General features: G+C 26.7%; 2 protein-coding genes across 3 annotated transcripts; both read left to right on the plus strand.

Annotated features, from left to right (window-relative positions):
* The first annotated feature begins 1,350 nt into the window (after nt 1–1,350).
* On the plus strand, nt 1,351–6,970 carry LOC112637906 (aminopeptidase N-like). The gene is made up of 9 exons (XM_025408602.1): nt 1,351–1,455; nt 2,769–2,925; nt 3,160–3,241; nt 3,825–4,198; nt 4,595–4,869; nt 5,100–5,290; nt 5,527–5,820; nt 5,924–5,996; nt 6,408–6,970. The coding sequence occupies exons 1-9, from the start codon at nt 1,351–1,353 to the stop codon at nt 6,558–6,560; spliced, it is 1,704 nt and encodes a 567-aa protein (XP_025264387.1). The 3' UTR covers nt 6,561–6,970.
* Nucleotides 6,971–8,943: 1,973 nt separating this feature from the next.
* Nucleotides 8,944–16,746, plus strand: LOC112637903 (LIRP). Of its 2 annotated transcripts, XM_025408599.1 has the most exons (4): nt 8,944–8,991; nt 9,278–9,704; nt 13,991–14,264; nt 16,150–16,746. In XM_025408599.1, the coding sequence occupies exons 3-4, from the start codon at nt 13,991–13,993 to the stop codon at nt 16,323–16,325; spliced, it is 450 nt and encodes a 149-aa protein (XP_025264384.1). In that variant the 5' UTR covers nt 8,944–8,991; nt 9,278–9,704; the 3' UTR covers nt 16,326–16,746. The 2 variants fall into 2 exon arrangements, with proteins under 2 accessions (XP_025264384.1, XP_025264383.1); XM_025408598.1 differs by lacking the exons at nt 8,944–8,991; nt 9,278–9,704 and adding an exon at nt 12,790–12,926 and having other exon boundaries at nt 16,150–16,743.
* The last annotated feature ends 598 nt before the right edge of the window (nt 16,747–17,344 follow it).

Here is a 17,344-nt window from a genome sequence, read left to right on the forward strand (position 1 = left end):
GAAATAATTTAAGGTTTATCCTCTTTATTGCTTTACAGTAATTCATTTTAATTTAATTATTAAATACATATTTTTGTTCAAAAATAATGACCTCCAAGCTGGACAAGCATTACACTTATCAATAAGAACAGCAAGTGGCTGACTGACCATTGTGCATTCTGAATTTTTTTGCACCCCTTGTATTATTCTCCGTTTTAATTGAATTAAAGTCTTAACACGCACTTCATGTATTTTTTGCTTTAGAGCACCCCCATTTAAAATAAATTTAATATGGGTAATTAAATCCGGTGAACGCGGAGACAAGCCACAGGTCCTACACAACCGAGCATTTTCCTGGGAAAATGAAACATTAAGCCACTGTCGGGAAACTTCGGCCATATCATTAAAAACAGAGAACAGTACAAAAATGCAAGAAAATTTCAGACGAATCTCTCTCANAAATAATAGAAATTATTTTTTTATGAAAAAAATAGTTTTAAAATGTTTGGTTATTTAAATAAATTAAGATGAAATCAAAAATAAAATTTGTTTCTTTTAAATAATTTTAAAATTTAAAGTAATAAATGCGCCGGTGCACACGCGCGGCGCGCGCGCGCAACGGCACACACACACACACATATAATATATATTATACAGGAATGTTCAAAAATCCCGGAACGCTAAATATTCAAAACGATCAACTATAATGAAAAATTTGTAAGAAACAGAGTTTTAGGACTAAATAAAAAATGTACTTAATAATGAGTAGGAATTTTGACCTTGGATGAAGTACTCAAGGTACAACTCCCCACTTTTTATTGCATATTCTATATGCTTATTTAAAGATCTTTCCAAAACATTATAATTAAGTATTTTTTCATTGAGCACTTTTCGAGTTATAGATTTGAAGTAAGTTTCCGAATTTGTACATAAAATATTCTAGTAAAATATTCATTTTTCGATTGTTACTTTAATAACTTTTATGTGCAAAATAATGAGATAAATCAATTGGTGTAAAGAAAGAATATAGTTATTTTTATGAAAAATATTTAATTGTAATTGCAATTGACTGAAAACATTTTTGCGAAAATGTTTGTTGAAGAATTATCGAGTGCGTTCTTTTAAATGGGACACTCTGTATATATACATGTTAATTACAAAAATTTTTATGAATATTAATATAAATTTTAAATTATATACAATTATTTAAAAATAATGTTTTATATTAGATATATTACATAATCATAAATTATATACATACTGAAATGATATATCTGCATTATGTAATTTTAGTGAAAACAAGTCTGCATACAATGAAAGTTTCAATACAATATCTACAAACTAAATGTAGCGAGGACAACAGTACGTGAAATGCACATCAATGGTTTGGTAAATGTAGTCACTCCATCATGGTGGTCTCATTTATGGGTAAGGGAGGGGTTGGCGATATTCTTCGAAGATTATATTCTCAATCAGGTAGGTTCAATAAGTTTTATTTGCATATAACTGAACATTCGATAAATTTCTGTTTAAATTCAAATATAAATAATACAGCTGAATTCTTCAAACTTTTATATGATAAAAAGGAATGAATCGAATTACAAAAAAGCAGAGTAGGTGAATCTGATAAATTTTTTGACGTGGTAACGAATTAGTCGCAGAATTTTCCTAGCACGTCAAATTCTCGAGTAATTTATAGTTAAATTGTCCAAAAATGGCAATTTCGACGAATTTCATGAATTTATTATACAAGAACCTAATTTTTTTGAAATATTCTTACCAATGGCATCGTATATAGTGCTAATCTTACCTTTCGAATACATTTTTGATTGTTGCTACACGATTTTTTTTCGCTGAGATATACAAGTATGAATTTAAAAAAAAAATTTACGTTAAAGAAAATTTATATGTACATTAACATCAATATGGCAGATCCATCATCTTAAAATTTGAAAAGGCTTACATATGTCAGGTTCAGTTGCCTAAAAAAGGTTCTGTAAAAATATATTCAATACAGTTTGTTGCATTTTGATAAATTTTTCTAAATTTTATACCTTTTTATTATGATTCCGTCCGTCATAATAGATGTGCCATTTTTAATTTCAAAAAATGACAGACGGCGTCCAAAAATTTATGTTTTTATAAAATTTTGATTAATGATAAGAACAGAGATAACACGGCTTAGAATGACTTCCCTAACAGCACACATGTGTAAAAGATGTCTAAAGAACATCCAGAAGATATCTTAAATATTCTCTGATGTTCTTTGGACATCTTTCGGACATGAATGCTATTAGGGTTATTGGACACTATGTATGATCAGTCTTATGACTTGTATATCTCAACGAAAAAAAATCGTGCAGAAACAATTGAAAATTGATTTAAAAGGTGAAGATTAATAATATACGATGCCATTAACAGAAATATTTCAAAAAACTTTCCCATAATAAATTTATGAAATTTGCCGAAATTGCCATATTTGGATTATTTATAAATTACTCAAAAATCTGACATGCTGGAGAAATTTTGCGACTAGATTCATTTTCAGTGTCAAAAAATCTATCAGGTTCACCTACTCTGCCTTTTGTAGCTAATCAACTTTAAAATTCCGGTGGTCTGTGTAATTTTAGATTACAATTACTTAAAGTTTAAAATAAGGTGAAAGCGATTTCTTTAAAAACTAATTATTATATAGTATCATAACTGATATTCTATTATTAATTCATAATGTTGACATTTTTAATTTCAATCAAACTTTATTTAATTATTAAAATTTATGTATATTTTAGATTTTCAAGGAGTGGCGAATAATGGAATACTTTGTTGTTAATATTCAGCAAAGGAGTCTTCACGATGATATTAATATGTGTATTAGTCCAATTACATCAGAAATCAATAGACCCGAAGAAATTGAATCAGATTTCGTTTCCATCAATTATTACAAGGGTAAGATAGAATAAATAAATCATCAAGCTCAAATTTCCGAACATAGATGATCTAAAGTAAAAAAAACAACAAAATAAAATAAATGTTTTTCTGTTAAAATGTACTCTCTATCACAATGATCAATCTCTTTTATTAGCTATGTTCACAAATTTATGAATTTTATCATGGATTTTTCTAATGTATTTTACCATATATCGATTTTTATATTTATTTATTTATTTATTATTATTACAGCACCTGCTATACTGCGCATGTTACAACATACACTTACCGATGAGGTATTTCGAAATGGTCTTATTAAATATTTACACACGCAGTAAGTAATATATTTATCTTTTAATCTAAACAATTTTAATGAAATTCAATGTAATAGCAATTCAACGTAAAAGTAAATAGGTTAAAATGATGTTTTATTGTTAAGTTGCTCATATATAAATCTATCAATGAAACACTATACAAATTAAACAATTTTTACATTTCAAAATGAATAATTAGTAACTATTTTTTACATTTCTACAGGAATAATTTTTTACACTTTTCAATAAACTTTTTATATGTTTCAATAAACAACGCAATAATTTAATAATTATCAGAAAATAAAAAATTTTATTATTAAAATTTTATTATTAAAACTTTTAAATAACGATAACTTATAAAATGTAAAAAATTGTAAGAAGTTAAGCATTGCAGATAATCCTTGAGAATTTTGCAAAATTTTGTTTTAATCATTCTCAGAATAAAAAGAAATAAATCATTATTACATTTTAATGCTTCGATATAAAATATATGAAACAATTTTAATTATGGATTATTTATTTATATTTATGTGACTTATTGTAATATAATTTTTTTAACAAATCTATCTTTTATAATCTTTTATAATTATCTTTATAATTTAGTCCGTTCAGTTCGGCTACTTCCGACGATTTATGGAACGCTTTGCAAGCAGTGCTAGATAAATCAGATGTCCCGCATAATGCTTATAGATTGAAAGAGGTAATGGATACTTGGATAAAACAATCGGATTTCCCTGTAGTACATGTAACCCGAAAAAAAGATACCAATGAGATAATATTAACACAAGAACATTTTGTTCTGAAAAATAAAAGTAAGAATGATAACAAATGGTGGATACCTTTGACTTTTGCTACGCAAACAAATCCTGATTTTTCTAATACCTTACCCACTCATTGGCTAAAACCGCAAGATCGAAATATAACGATTGATGGAATTGATCAAAATGATTGGATTATTGTGAATTTACAACAAACGGGTGAGTATCTTTAATATACTCCATATTATTTTAGTGTAAATTTTTAAATACGGATTTACTTTTCTATTCATGAAGACCAATAATCATTAAATTTATAATTAATCGTTTATCATCATTTTTACATATTATTTATTTCTATTTATTTTCTATAAAATTCTATTTTTATTTTTATTTTGTATAAACTTTTTATAATATTTACGTTTATAATGTATATAATATAAATTTTTAACACACATATATAAATGTAACAAAATAAGAGAAAAGTATGATATACATGTACATATATTAATATAATTTATTAATAAATAAATTAAATTAAATTAAATTAATTTTTTTTTTAAATAAATTATTTAATAAATTTATAGCATAATTTACAATATTATTTAATTTCAATAGGATATTATCGTGTTAATTACGATTCTTCCATTTGGCAAAAAATTGTGGATTATCTTAAATCTGACGACTATACGAAAATCCATGTACTCAATCGTGCTCAAATCATCGATGACGCCTGTCATTTTATGATGAAAAATCAACTTGATATCATGATGTTTTTAAATCTAATAGGCTATCTATCACAGGAAACAGAGTATATACCATGGCATTCTATGTTTGAAATATTAAGTCTTACAGAAGATATTTACAATATTCCAGAAAATGAACATCTCAAAGTAAATAGTCACATAATCACTTAAAATAAAGAAATATATATACGCACGTGCATGCATGCATACGGGCGTGCGTGAGTCCGGTGGTGTGTGTGTGTGTGTGTGTGTGTGTGTGTGTGTGTGTGTGTGTGTGTGTGTGTGTGTGTGTGTGTGTACACGTGCATCTAGTTCATAAGATAAATGTTCATATATCAATTACAAACCAATATAAAATTATTCTACGATTTTTTTAGTCATACATGCTTAAAATTTTGGATGGACTTATTAAGAACATAGGATATGAAGAAGATCCTTTCGATAATGACTTTACGAAATTTCTGAGAACCAAAGCTTTAAAATGGGCATGTACTTTGGGTCATTCCGAATGCAAGAGAATGGCCACTGTTAATCTGAATGAACATCTCTCAGATCCTAAAACACACAAGTAATTTACTTCATTAAATTCTAATAAATTAATATGAATATATATGTGACAAAGTATTTAATAAATTATTAGCATTTTGTATACATATTCACACTTATACTTACATACATACATACATACATACGTACGTACGTGTGTGTGTGTGTGTGTGTGTGTGTGTGTGTGTGTGTGGTGTGTGTGTGTGGTGTGTGTGTGTGTGTAATTATACATGTCAATTTTTTTATTATATGTTATAGAGTTCCGGTAAATTTAAAAGAATGGACATATTGTAATGGCTTGATGGAAGCAAATGTTTCTATTTGGAATAAGTTATACAATATATATATAAATAAACTAAATGAAGAGATTTTGAAGTACTTAGCTTGCTCTGAAAATACTGACAATATAATTAATGTCTTGGACATATTCATATCGAACAGTTCAAGACTACAAAATGGATATATAATTTATTTTTCTATTATCAGACAACACGCTAAAAATAATGTAATAGTCGATTATATATTAACAAATTTTAAAAAAATACTTCCAAGGTATTTTAATAACACATATTAATTGTAAAGCACATATTGTTTTTTGTATTTATCCATTATTTTTAAATTTTTATCCATTTATCTATTTTTTTATTTTTTGCAGAAAGTTCGATACAAGTTATTTTATATTAACTTATATAATTAACAATGTGTATTCTATAGACAAACTTGACGAGGTAAATTTTATTATTTTAAATTTTATATTTTTATTTACTTATATTTAAATTTATTTACTCTATTTTTTATATAAAATTGTAGATTTTATAATTTTTCGATAAAGTACTATTGTTATTAAAATGTTATAACTAAAATGGAAAAATATTTTTAGTTTTATTAAATAAATGCATTAAATATATTTTTAAAAATTTGATGAAATGATACAAAAAGGCGAAAATTTATTTCTAAGTAATAATTATATATATATATATATATATATATATATATATATATATGTTTTACATTAATCTGTTAGTACATTAGATTTATATAGAATGATGAAATTTAGCTGAAGTTGTCGTATCATGCTTTTATTACATAATACAACATTCTCTTAAATTTTTAATAAGCATAAATGAAATTATTTTCAGATAAGCGAATTTGTAAGAAATGAATTTGAAGAGAAAGTATTCAAAGATGTTCAAGACAAAATAATAGAACGCATGGGACGGTTAGAAACATTTGCCTCATTTCTACCACCTAATATAAAAGAGAAATTAAAATTATTAAATAATTATAATTAATCATAACAATTGCAACACGTATATTTATGTATATGTTTATTGATTTCTGATATTAATTTTAAAACTTGTTAGAAATTTTCCGTTTTCTGTTTTTTTGAAAATAAGATATTATTATAAGATATTGTTTTACACACATTCTTTACATTAATATCTCTCTAACTTTATTCTTCATAATTTTATTCTTTTTATTCAAATATAATAATTATATTTTACGTTACACATAGAATATAGATCCGTCTCTATATATTAATATGTTGTGGTCGAGACGGTCTAGAATCATGTTAGGTACCGTCGTAAGGTTTTGGGAGGTTTCGGGTGCTGGATGTAGTCGCAGGGATTAGTTTAGAATTTTGGGTTCTTTGTAATTTCAATAGTTTTTATTTGCCTCAAATATACAGTTTTTAACACAATCTTCTTCTGTAATTTTCTTTACCATTTTCTTGACTTGTTAGCGCATTTGGATTATTTTTATTCATCCTTACACTGCCCTATGGTCTGCACTTATGTTGATTTAGTGATTGACTGTCCGTTGCGCGTTCGCAGTGGACGGTTTTTATTCCCCTGATTTTGTCAAAACTCGGAGGGGATCGCCTAGCAATATGACCATATACGGTCAAGGTAATCTTAGGTGAAAATCACAATTAGTGCAAGCAAAGATGGTTCAAAGTCGAACCCCTTTGCTTGCATTTCTGCCGGCTCAGCGAGCTCGCATATAGTTCGCTGAGGTAAATGATACGCGATTCGCAAATATTCCACTCGTTTGAAAGGAATTATTAAATTAATTAATAAATTAATTAATTAATTGATGTGGTTATAGTCTCGAACTATAACAAATACTTATAATAAAATTATAAGTAAATTGAATAATAATAATATATATATATATATATATATATATATATATACACATATGTGTGCGTGTGTGTGTGTGTGTGTGTGTGTGTGTGTGTTTATGTATGTGTGTATATATAAAATAATTTTTCATAAGATGTATTTAACTGTAACGAAAAATAGACATTTTTTAAGTAAATCAACATAAGACGTGCTAAATCTTTTGCGGCGTTTTGTTAACGAACACGACAATAATAATTATTAGAATTTTATATGCGATATAAAAGTTAGTTTGCATAAATGAGTAAAATTAATATTGATTGATATTGATAAAATATTGATTGATACTATTTGATATACATCCAACTTAATATACAGAATTCTATAAATACTAAACTTAACTATAATAAACTTTTATTGATCTCTTATAATAAGTCATAAAATTATTAATTCAAGAGAGGGATATGTGTTCTTCATTTATTTCTATCAATCTTGTGAATTTTGCATAGTCTTGTGACTATACAATATATGAGACTATTTATATAGATTATAATTTACTTGGAAGTTACTGTGGCAATTACTGTAGCATTGGTGCAACTGTTTACAAAATGTTATTTCAAATAAAGTTAATGTGAGCAATCAGGAGATTAATAAGGCTTTATATGTAAAGACACGAATTTGAATTTTTGTGACCAATAAGAGCCAGATACGGATAATTATGCATCAGTTTCACATAAAATTAAAAATTAAAGTAAAAAATGGATGTAAATAATAAAAATTTAATTGAAAATAGTCAAATAAGAGCTAATAAGATATAGTAATTGAAGCGCAAGAAAGAGGAAAAAAACACTACCATTTTTCTTTTAGTTTTAGTATATTTATTTATTAGTATATTTCAAATTTTATATTTGCTCATCATAGTATATACATTAAATACGAATGCCTTATTGGTTTTTACTTGCCAATTTTTACTTGTTAATTTTTTAATATAAAATTAATTACAATTTATTTTTTCGCTTGCCGAAAAGCGAACTCGTTTCTTTTTTTGCCTACGTTCCAGGGGGAAAAAAGAGATATTAAGATTAAATTTTAAATTTGGATTTATATATTTATTATACTTTTACTATGTATTTACTATAAGATCAAGAAAATTTATTTTACTTTATTGTTTGAAATTACAAAAAATATATATCTGACACTAATCCCACTATGTATGTCACATGTAGTTTGTAAATGCATTATGTTCAGATGAATGTAAGGATTTATTCAATATGTACATGAAAAAATCAATTTTCGAGGGAGCGCATTACTACATTGCTTTATATAATAGCAATGTATTAATATTTCAGTTACTTTTTGATTGTTTATTTGACTCCGTTTTAAATTACAAAGTTGAAAACGAAGCGGAAACAACAACATAAATACATTTAACGATGTCATATAACTTTTTTGAGGTCAAAAATAACAACTTTCCCCGTGGCTTCAAACAGTAAACGGCTTTAATCTCTTCGAGTTCGTCACTAACGGATGATATCTTGAATAGAGAAGACCAAATAATATAAGATATAATAATATAAGTTCACTGTCTTAATTTCATCTCGTAAGTAAAGTAGCAATCAGTTATACAAGTTGATATTAAAAGTTGAAAGTTTCTTCTAAAATATTATATGTATTATTTCTTTATTTATTATTATTATAATCTATTTTATTATTTTATTATTTTAATATTATTTATTATTATTTTATGTCCAACTTTTGCCTTCATCATCATTATAATAAGATCTTTACGATCTTTACGAAGATCTCTAAAAAACTCATATAAAATAAAACATAAAACTAAAATTACAGTTTATATTATATTATTTTTTTGAAAATATATTTTACAGATATTTGAAAGGAGAATTGACATGACTATTTTAAAATTTTTAACATCAACATTGGCCTAATATTTATCGCGATTCTCTATGATAAAGGTTTACGCAATGATTCGGCGATTAATTATCGTTTACCAGACAATGTAGTTTCGATTCACTACAATATTAAGCTAATACTACATATTTTGGAAGGTAATTTTACAATATCTGGAAGGTATTTTTTTGAAGGAGAAAATAATGTTAACATCATAATTCGCAATGTAACGCAAAACTTCCATTTACACGTATTGGACTTGACAATAAATGAAACGGACACATCGTTGTTTGATACCAACGGTATTAGCTATACACCAGCAACGTATAATTGTAACAATCTAACGCAAATCTTAGTTCTTAATTTCAACGAACTATCACCTGGAAATTACACATCGAAAATGCGGTATGTTGGTATCATACATAAAGACTTTGAAGCCTTTTTCATATCACCTTATTTTAATGAGGAGGGAAATCTTGTGTAAATAAATATTAATATCTGAAAAACATTTCTTTCTTTCTAATATCATATGTACCGTTTTTTAACATTATTTATTATTCTTATTTGTTTGCTTTTGTCATCATCATATGATTATGATATGCTAAGATTTTTACCTACTAAAATATATGAATTTAATGTGAAATTTGGTTAATATCGTAATTTAACAACTGCGTATATATATATGCAATATTTTAAATACTTGTCTATATAACATTATTTATTCTTGTTACTATAATAATATGTTTTCTAATATTTAAAATTTTTCGTATAATTCTGAAGTAAAATTTTGTCTTAATTCTCTTTTTAAATCTACATTATTTTAAGATAATTTTTGAGAGAGTTGTGTGTATTATTATGTTTAATTATGTTCAATAATGCATAATTATATTTAACAAAATGTATTAAAATAAGATTAACAAATTTTTGAAAAAAATACACACGTATGCATCTTGGCAAACTTCATTACTTTATTCCGAAGTTAATATATGTTAATAATATATCTAGCCCTAATCGATAGAGCGAGTTTGAATTACATAAAGAAAGAAAATATGTTTATTTTTGTTAACAAATGTGTCTGACCGAGTTACCATAAATCACCAGAAATTTACATAAAACAAGTCAAAATTATCGCAGATCTTTTAATTGTTAGAGAAGTTTAATCGTTGCCTCTGTTACGAATGAAGCGATAGGAAACGGCTTGCTAAAAAAATGGAACGATTGAAGATATTGTTAATGCTCATATTAATCATTTCGACTGAAATTACTCCTACTTTCTCTCCGTTTTACGCAATAAAAGTCAAGCAACTTAAAAATAAAAATTGTATATTGTCATTTTTGCCGGAAATACAACGATCGCGTAAAAATAATGTGTCAAAATTCAATAAGGCGGCTAAGAAAAGATTATCTTTACAGAATTGTGTATTATACGACTATTGGAAATGTACTTGATTGTCGAAATTACAATATAATAATATGCAATTCAACTTAATTGATTGATTTGATGCTACATGATCAAACTTCACTCGCGTACATAATTTCGAAGAAAGTAAAAAGTTTAATCTTAATATGCCTACAAATAAAAAAGAAATAATTTTTTTCGACAAGTTTACAATAATGTTTATATGATAATATGTTAAATTAATATATCATTAATAATATACCATAATAAAGGTGTCTGATGCGGATAGAGTCGTTATAATAAATAAAAATAAATTCAGTTTTTTATTTCAAATATATTCTCGTAAAATTAACTTACCGATTAAATCTGTATAATAAGACTGTTCGTCTGATGATTTAACTTTTTTATTAAAAGCGAATGGACATATGCCTACAATTAATAACGAAAAAAAGAACACGGGGGAGACACGTTTGACATTCTTTTCACAATTTGTTACATACATTTATTACATAATAATACAATATTAAACTCTTTAAAATGAAATTCTTTTTACGGAAAGAAAGACTGCTAACACATTGCTGTTCCAATGAACAATAAACGAATGTTAAGCATATTGTATTGCATATGTATGGCATATTTTATTTTTATAATACGATTTTTATATAATTAACCATAAATAAATTATGAAGTTAATTTATAAATGAACATAAGCTCATTTCTCTTCATTTCATCCTTTATGAACGTCCCATTGGGACTTGTCATTAGAGATATTGAAAAAATGGTGACATCTCTTTATTATGAATGCTGAACATTTTTTACTCCGAATTTATCAGTGGTATACACTTATTGTTAGTGCTACTATTCTAATTTTTTAAATGCAAAAAATATCGATAATCTTTTGATATACCAATGAGCTTTCTTCTCTCTCCTATGATGGTGGATTTATTTCTCCAAAATCTTGAAGAACAAGCCATTTCTAAGTTGCCTTTTTCATTTTCTTTTTATTTTAGATACATTGAGGATACTTGCTTCTTCCCGTCCTTTTCATTTTATTCTATTGGATTATATTTAACGTCTTCCATCATAAACTTCAGATTACGATCGAAATAGGAAAAAATAATGTTATCAATTTTTTTAGATGTGTTCATTATGATTAAAAAAGACTTGATTGATTTTAACGTATACTAAATCGACTTTTTGGACTTTTAAATTTTCATTCGCAACACTATGAAAAGGGAATTATTTTTGGCTTAGTAAACAGAGTATTTAAAAAACTATCACATTCAAAATACTTCCAAAAAATATTAATAAAATTATTAATCTATTTCTTGAGAATAATTAACTTTTAAATTTATCTCTTTTCAATCTACGGATTTTTCGCTATCGTAAAATGCGTCTCTTCTTGAGATTGCTGGGAGAATCTATGTAGTTCAATACTCTGTTTGCAATTATCAAAGGTGCCAGACGAGAAGCCAATGAGCAACACACACGTTATTATAATTATCGTTATCGAAACGTATGATTATTGTTTAATTGTCATTTTATTTAAGAGAATTTGAAGCAGCGATACAGCCTGATATCTTATTTTATACGCAAAATTATGCGAATTCAAAGAAATCAATAAATTCTTAATTGGTCTAAATTGACAAAAGTGTAATATTAAAGAGAAACAAATACTTGAGAAAAAATGCATTAACATAATATCTTAAATTTGTGTTCCAAAAAACAATTCATTTCCCGATCTTTTCATTTCACATTTCATTTGCTCTTGCGAAAAAACTAATTTTAAACTTATTGTTAGCTAATCTTCTCTTTTAGAAATATCTTACGTAAATGGATTACTGCATTAATAGATTACGGAAATAAATTTAAGAATAATGAGTTATATCGTGTACAACGTACGAACTAATTTTCGCCGATAAATTAGGCCGATATATTTTTATTTGTTTTGCTCTCACGGCGTATCGACGATGTGCGATCGCGCTTATCATTTTCGCAGTAAGATGCTACGAATCTCGTTTCCCGCGTTCGCAAAACATAAACACAATTATTTCTCTCATCCGGGTTCACCTTTTGAAAGATGTACGACCTTCTTCAGATCGACGAGAACAACTCACTGACAATCACGCAGTTTCTTTCAGACAAAGAAAAATTATAGTTGGATTATTGTACTGGATATTTAAGAAAAATTTCCGGATCAGAGTGCAAAATCTCTATAATCTCTTAAGGTATGAAAAAGAAATCTTAAAGTAGATATTACAAATAACATTTAGAAATTGCCTCATCAACTTTAAGGACAGAATGTTGATTTAATTTGAATTTCAGCATATATATTTAAAGTTTTATAATAAATCGTGAATATAATTAAAGTTTGATCCATCGGCGCAATAGTGCTACGGATTGTAAATGTACGCGTGTTTTCAGTCCTACTAATCACGAGGAAAAGATAAACAATATTAGAAATAATTCGTGTCATTTCTTTCAGTTATAGCTTAGTTGAACGCTAATTTCGATGCGCCGGAAATAGAAGTGATTTGCTCCATATTCGCGTTACGTATGTTGAAAGGGGCAATGTGTTTATTGCGGTAATGACTCTGACACGTCTAATGATATAGTGTATGCGAATCGATCGCGAATAAATTCCTTCATCAACCTTGAAACATCAAAATAAAAGTGCATTTATATAAATTGAAGCCTAAAAGGATGTAGTTAAAATTAAAAAGATTATCGATATACAAAATGATATTACATCGAAAGCACATTTAAAGTCGATCTTAATTGATATAATGAAAGTATTGAGGCACTGAGATAGTTATCGCTATTTAGTTGTAAGCTATTGAAAATGAAATGTCACCGTATTACTTAAATGGACAGTTAGAATAATATATAAATATCTCTATGCTGAAGTATGTCGAATATATAAAGAGTAGACATTAAATATCAGTATTTATGAGATTTTATTTTAACATAAACAATTTGTCTGGTCCGCGCGTATTTCAGATAACTACATTTTTTCAATTCATTTGATCGAAGGCTGCGTGATGACACCGCTGTTCACAATTTTAATCTACTTTTAATTAACACATGCTCACTTATGTTTTACATTCTCTATTCTTCTATTCTTTATTTATGTTTCTATTTCCGAAAAAGCTTATTCCCTCCGATATAAATATAAAATATATAATAAATAATTCTCTGATAAATATAAATACATAATATATTCCCTGCTTTCGGTTTTTAATCCAGCCTCGTGTATGCGTTCGCGTAATTAAATGAGAACTGATATTTTCAGATGTCCACGAACCAATTGAACGTGCTCGTGAGCCTGACGATCGCCATCACATTTCTTGTGTCGGAATCAAAAAACGCAAAAACAAACCCTGAATTTAACCAGGAGCTCGACATACCCCAGCAATATTGTGGCGATAAACTTGCTGATACTCTAAGCGAGGTCTGTCATGGCGTGTACAATAGCCCTTATATGCCTTATACTAGTGAAGATGATAGTTCAGATAATAATCCAGATAATAGTCTAGATCTTGATCTAGATCTAGATTTTGAAGAAGGTAAGCATAAAAGTTAATTAATACGGAAGATATTTTTTTCGCTTATATGCACGAATCCAAATGCCAAATAGGATAGATAATATATCGGTAATGGATTAATGAGCAAAATTGTCTATTTTTGTAACAATGTTAAATAATATATTTGTTTCCTAAATGTATGCAATGTTTTCTTTATCAGATGTTAATATTTGTAATTATAGTTGAAGATGATAGTTTAACCAGCATGATTCATTTATAAATTATTTAATGTTCCTCTTATTGTTAGAATTTAATCGCATATGCGTTTTATACAATAAATGTACAATAAATATACAATAAATTAATATCAATCAATAAATTAATATCAATCAAATATACAATAAATGTACAATAAATATACAATAAATTTTATACAATAATTTAATTGCATATGTGTTTTATACAATAAAATAGAAGTAGTTTTAATTAATTGTTAAATAATGTTTTAATTGCCATTTAGATTATAAATATTTTATAAAATATTTTATAAAAATTTTTTTAATATTTTTATTAATATGATATACTGATGAATCTATTCTGTAATCTATTAAAAATCACATAAATGAGATAGTTGTTTTTTTAAAGAACATGAAATATTTATAATAAGGCAATATTTTGGACAGCGATTATTTATCGATGTCATTACGCAGCCTTCGACTAAATAAGTTTAAAAAATAAAGCAATCTGGAACGTGCACGGTCCTCTTAGTTTAAAAATTGCCTTTTTAATGCAACGATTGCATCATTAATATTAATGTTCGCATTTCTTCATTCTCGATTAATATCACCCGCGATGATACAAAGAATATTTCATATATGGAACTAAAGTGGAATTATCGAGATAAATTATTGTCTAAATTATTAAATACAAATCCGGATGTCGCAAAATATTTGAATATTTGAAAAAATATATACATATGTGTGTGTGTGAAATAATTTTACAATTTGAAATATATTAAATAATTATAATATTAACATAAATATATAAAACGACTCGTTTGAAAGTACAAATAACGTTTAATTTGTTCTGGACTTCTAATTGAATGACTCAATATAAGGATGAGGTCAGTCAGTAATTTAAAATGTTCACTTTAAATACAACTTCACATTTAAAGTGAACGTTACAGACTATGAGTTGCTTCCAATTATGAGAGAATTTTTGCTTTAAACCCATCAATTTCTTAATAGTTCCTTAAGCACAGTATTAAATGAAAGGCGATTAAGCACATGATCAATCTCTGTGTCTGCAATTAACCAATTACCACTTTGTCACTGATAAATAATGCTTGTAAGCTCGTATTATGTATTTTCGAGTGGGATCATCTAAGTCGAAAAAGGCACTCTCTACAATCGTCACACTTTTAAATATGCCAATAAAAAGTAGAAGCATTATAGGAGTATTTTTATTCGCTGATTCAATTTTTCATGGAAAATAAATATAAAAATTTACAACAGAAATTTGCATTGGATCTTTTTCGGATACATAAATCGATTTATCAGTGGGCTTAATCGGTCAAATAAATCCATATAATCTGATACTAAAACCTAGATATACCATTTATTGACAATCATGGAAAGCACTTTCTAGTCATTTATATTAAATAATATACATATACCTTGTATGACGCAAATAACACGCAAATATAAAGATACTCTGTCTTTTTTTTAAAACAAAATTTGCCAATCAAAACTAGCGCGATTGTCATTTAAGACATTTTCATTGCTCAAATTAGATGTTTAACTTTAATAATTAAAGTTGATTTTTTCCTGATAATGTTTATAATTCATTTAACATATCTTTTTATATTATAACAGATCTTTTTATATTATTTGTACACACTGTTACAAAAGTTTGCACTTTTTTTCAGAAATGAAAAAGGCCGGTTATTTGTTTGATTGCGACTCTTCCCAGCCCCGAGCACGGAAGATAAATAAAAAATTCGCCGACAGGCATTATCGAAGGGAACAGCCAAAAAAAGGCATCTTTGAGGAATGCTGTGTCAACCCGTGCAATTTAACCGTCCTGGGTACATATTGCGGGTAACTGCGGGTAACTCCCTAAGCGCTTGTCCGGAAATCAGTAATCCTTCGAACTCCGCTTTAACGTTCGATCACCCTGCAACCGAATAATCCCACAGACACAAGTGCATATATCCATACATACACACACACACACACACACATTATACACACACACAGACACACACAGCAAGACACACACACATATACATTACATATGTACAATACATGTTTGGAAAGTTTACTAGTTGCATCATGACTCAGTCAAATATATACATAATTATCACATTATTATGTATATATTTACGTAATTTTTTACGAAGAAACTGATTCTCTTGACGTATGATCGTGTGCGAGATTCTTTTGTTCGCGATTTCCTTCCGAAAGACGAAAAGGTAGCGAAGAGAAAGCAAAACTTAAGAAAATAAAAGAAATGTAGTCTTAAAAAAATGAGATATAAAAACATCAGAAATCTTATGCTCTTTAAATTAATCGTCATAATATTGTTTAATATTAATTATAATAATATTTATTTAAATAAATATTATTATAATTAATATTAAACAATATTATGACGATTAAATTAAAGAGCATAAGATTTCTGATGTTTTTATATCTCATTTTTTTTAAATAAATATTATTATATTTCTCTAAAACTGAAAATGACTTTTTAGCGAGAATGCTTTTATACACAGTAATAATGTGATAATCTATTAAGTAGATAAATTATTATAAAATAATAATTAATGGATATTAATTGTTATAAAATAATAATTAGTATAAATATTGATTAATATAAAATAATTTAAAAATAAAATTTATTTAATCCGATTTAAGTTTTTTCGGTTTTTATGTTTCGATATTTATTCAAACATTTAATAAATTCGAATATTTTTTGAATAATTCTTCCTTCGCTCTGTCTTTTCTGTCATCATAAAATAATTAAAGTTTTCGAAATTTCGGACAATATATTAGCATTATACGTGCAAAACAACATTTTAATCAAAATTGTTTTACTTGAATTGTTAATAATTTAACAAAGTC

This window comes from Camponotus floridanus, unplaced genomic scaffold (assembly GCF_003227725.1).
Source record: "Camponotus floridanus strain SB8 unplaced genomic scaffold, Cflo_v7.5 scaffold219, whole genome shotgun sequence".
Classification (NCBI taxonomy): Eukaryota; Metazoa; Arthropoda; class Insecta; order Hymenoptera; family Formicidae; genus Camponotus; species Camponotus floridanus.